At 41.8% G+C, this 2820-nt stretch overlaps 1 protein-coding gene across 4 annotated transcripts in view; it reads right to left on the reverse strand.

The window, feature by feature from the left end:
* The window catches only part of DCAF6 (DDB1 and CUL4 associated factor 6), a 57896-nt gene that overhangs the window by 19838 nt on the left and 35238 nt on the right, over nucleotides 1-2820 (reverse strand). The window contains exon 11 of one of the 4 annotated variants that reach the window (XM_023519934.1): nucleotides 566-686. The exons of the other annotated variants lie outside the window; for them this stretch is intronic. Coding sequence (XP_023375702.1) covers nucleotides 646-686 — 41 coding nt within the window. The 3' untranslated portion in view covers nucleotides 566-645. The remainder of the gene's footprint in view (nucleotides 1-565; nucleotides 687-2820) is intronic. 4 annotated transcript variants of the gene reach the window in all.

The raw sequence follows: 2820 nt of genomic DNA on the forward strand, positions 1-2820 counted from the left end.
GCAAGTTATTTAACTTCTCTAAGTCTCAGTTTCTGATGAAGATTTGATGGGATAATTTGTGTAAGCTACTAGGGTAGCTCACGGGAATGGCTCGGTTAATGATATTATCATTTGCCTGTTTTTCAGAAACATGATATTGAATGAAAAATAATGCTTTGAAGCCGTTTTGAAGAAAAACGGAGCATATGCCCATATTTCGAGTTCTAAGAGGATCACCACTGCTTGGCTCCGGACTCTGTCCGCCAAGGTGGTTACGGTGTGCTTGCAGAACTAGGTCAAGATCACAGCGAACTGACTAACAGCTTAGGCCACGAGCACTGACACCATGGCCTGAACGCATCCGTCTGAGCCTGCTGCCCGCGGCTGTCAGGGACACCAGGGGCCCTGATGCTGTACGAGGCCTGCTCGCACAGGACTGGGTAAGCGCTGATTTTTTCCAATATGGCTCAGTTTTGAAAAGCCCTTTTTCGAAAATAATCACCAATGTTCTATACCCCTTTGGGGTATAAAAATTACTTTTTCCAATTGGCCAAACCGTGCCATAGAGTGAAAAAACAGTTCCTACCTGACCCTGTCTAGGCTGGCCCCCTGCTCCAGTGGGGCTCTGGTGGCCGGGCCAGCACCAGCAGACTCCACAGGGTGTCGTCACTCTGAGCAGGGGCCAGCAACCCATGACTTCAAGGGACCTGAAATGGAAAAAAAGAGCTGGGTTTAAAATCAGCCATGTGCTGAATGCCTCTGCCACGGCTGCTTGCGACATCGTCTGAGAAATATGTACACAGCTCATTCAAAACCTGAATGCTCTCAGCCTCGAGTGGCCCCGATGTGAGCACGTTTTGAGGTATGTATGGAAGATACTGTAATTAGGATAGTACATGATTATGTGTACTGCTCTGGGGAGTATCAAAATCGTTTCTATACAGTCTATCTACCCCATCCTTACGCCACCTTGTAAATGATGGCCAGCCACCCTGTCTAAATGCAGCAGAAACTGGGAAACTGAGGCATAAAGCAGCCAAATGACCTGCCCAAGGTCATCTAGTCATACGGCCAGAAACGAGATCTCAGCCAGGCAGTAATCTGATGAAAGCGAATGCATCTCTTTATGATTTAAAAAAAAAAAAAAATCACCAAACGGCTAGAAATGAGTTATGGTATATTTCCTAAAAGCCTAGAAAAATAGGCTGTTTTTAAAAACTAAGTAAAAACATTTTAAAGGAATACACTGTGACTTCGAAAAATGAAAAATGTAGGTATTAGCTATGAAGAATGACATTTCAAGGTGTCAAAATTCTTTTAAAGTAGCAGTTTTCAAACTAGACTTGGGGAAGGAGAAGGGCCTTGGGATGGCAAGGGGGGCGAGCAGGTGGGTCGTCACCCCTTATGTCCCTTAGGTTTAAATCACAACAGTTACTTTTCTAAACTTTATACTAGAACTTCCACACGAGACTCTGATAAAAGAGTTCACAGCTGAAAAGCCAAAAAGCGGAGGAAAACCACTGTCGAAACCTCTTTTAACATCTATCTCTTATAGCTCATTTTAAACGGCAATTTGAAATCGAAGGTGATATACCATTTGGTGCCTTGGATATGTTTTAGTCTTCAATCGCCAAAAAATAATGGCAACTAAGTAAATACAGTCTATCTGGGATTATCATCAACTAGCATCAGGCCCCATCCCATTAAAATGTAGATTATTTCTACAAAATGACTTGAACCCGCTTTACTATAGAAATTATGTATTATAGATTCATCTTATACATGGCCTTTCAAAAAGGTTCTCTCATGAGTCCTATATTTTGAAAAGATAATTAAACCTTCGCTAGACAATGTAATGTTTCAGAATTTCTATGCTTATTAAAACTGCTTGGTTTCCAAATCACATTAATGTCTCCTTTGACTATCTTATATCTAACAGACCTAAATAGGTGAGAAGACAATAGAAATATCATTTACTGACGGTATTATCACTTATTGATATTATAAAAATATCAAGGTACAACGTGAAAATGTTTTTTATATATGAGAATTGCTCATTCTTCTTTTGTTAATAAGTTAAAATCTATAATGTTAATTTTGGTGCTTCCTATACTGACAGATGACTTTAGCAGTAACATCCAGCATGAGAATGGATTAATTAATGTCCGTAATAACACACACACGAAATTGTATTTAATCGCTAAGTGTTAAAAAGTTCTAATAATTGCTATTCAAATAAATCCTATTTCCCTGTCGAATCTCATAAATTTAATTCGTGTTCTTTATTTCTATACTTTGTACATTCTGAAATCAAGAATTTTGTATTAAGCCAACTCCTTTTTCCTCATACCCAGAATTTACTAAACGGACAAAATAGATTTTCTTAGTTGCCTTTTGCAACAAACTGACAACATATTACTTAACGGTTCTTCAGGCTTTTGATCCTGTGACATGTGAGGACAGACAAGGAGGAAGCGGCGCTGTCAGAGGCGGCCGGAGCGCTGCAGGGCCGGCTCATCAGGGCGCCCTGCGCGCGCGGGGCCCGAAGCCCATGAAGCAGAAGCAGCGCCTCCCCTTTCGTGAAGGGAGCAGCAACTCAGGGTGTCAGCACGGAGGGCCCATGGTGTCGGTCCACATGGGCGGCCCCAGGGGCCCAGGTCCATTGTTTCATTACAAAGAAGAGGGAATGTTTCTCAACTTCAGAACTGGCAAGGCATCCACTCGACTTCAGCTTTTTAAAGATGACCACGGAGAGACTGGTCTCTAAGCCAGATACCATTTACTACTGAGAGCTGCAGAAAGAGCATCTCACTTCACAGAGACTATACAATCACCCTAAAG

This window comes from Pteropus vampyrus, unplaced genomic scaffold (assembly GCF_000151845.1).
Source record: "Pteropus vampyrus isolate Shadow unplaced genomic scaffold, Pvam_2.0 Scaffold241, whole genome shotgun sequence".
NCBI lineage: Eukaryota > Metazoa > Chordata > Mammalia > Chiroptera > Pteropodidae > Pteropus > Pteropus vampyrus.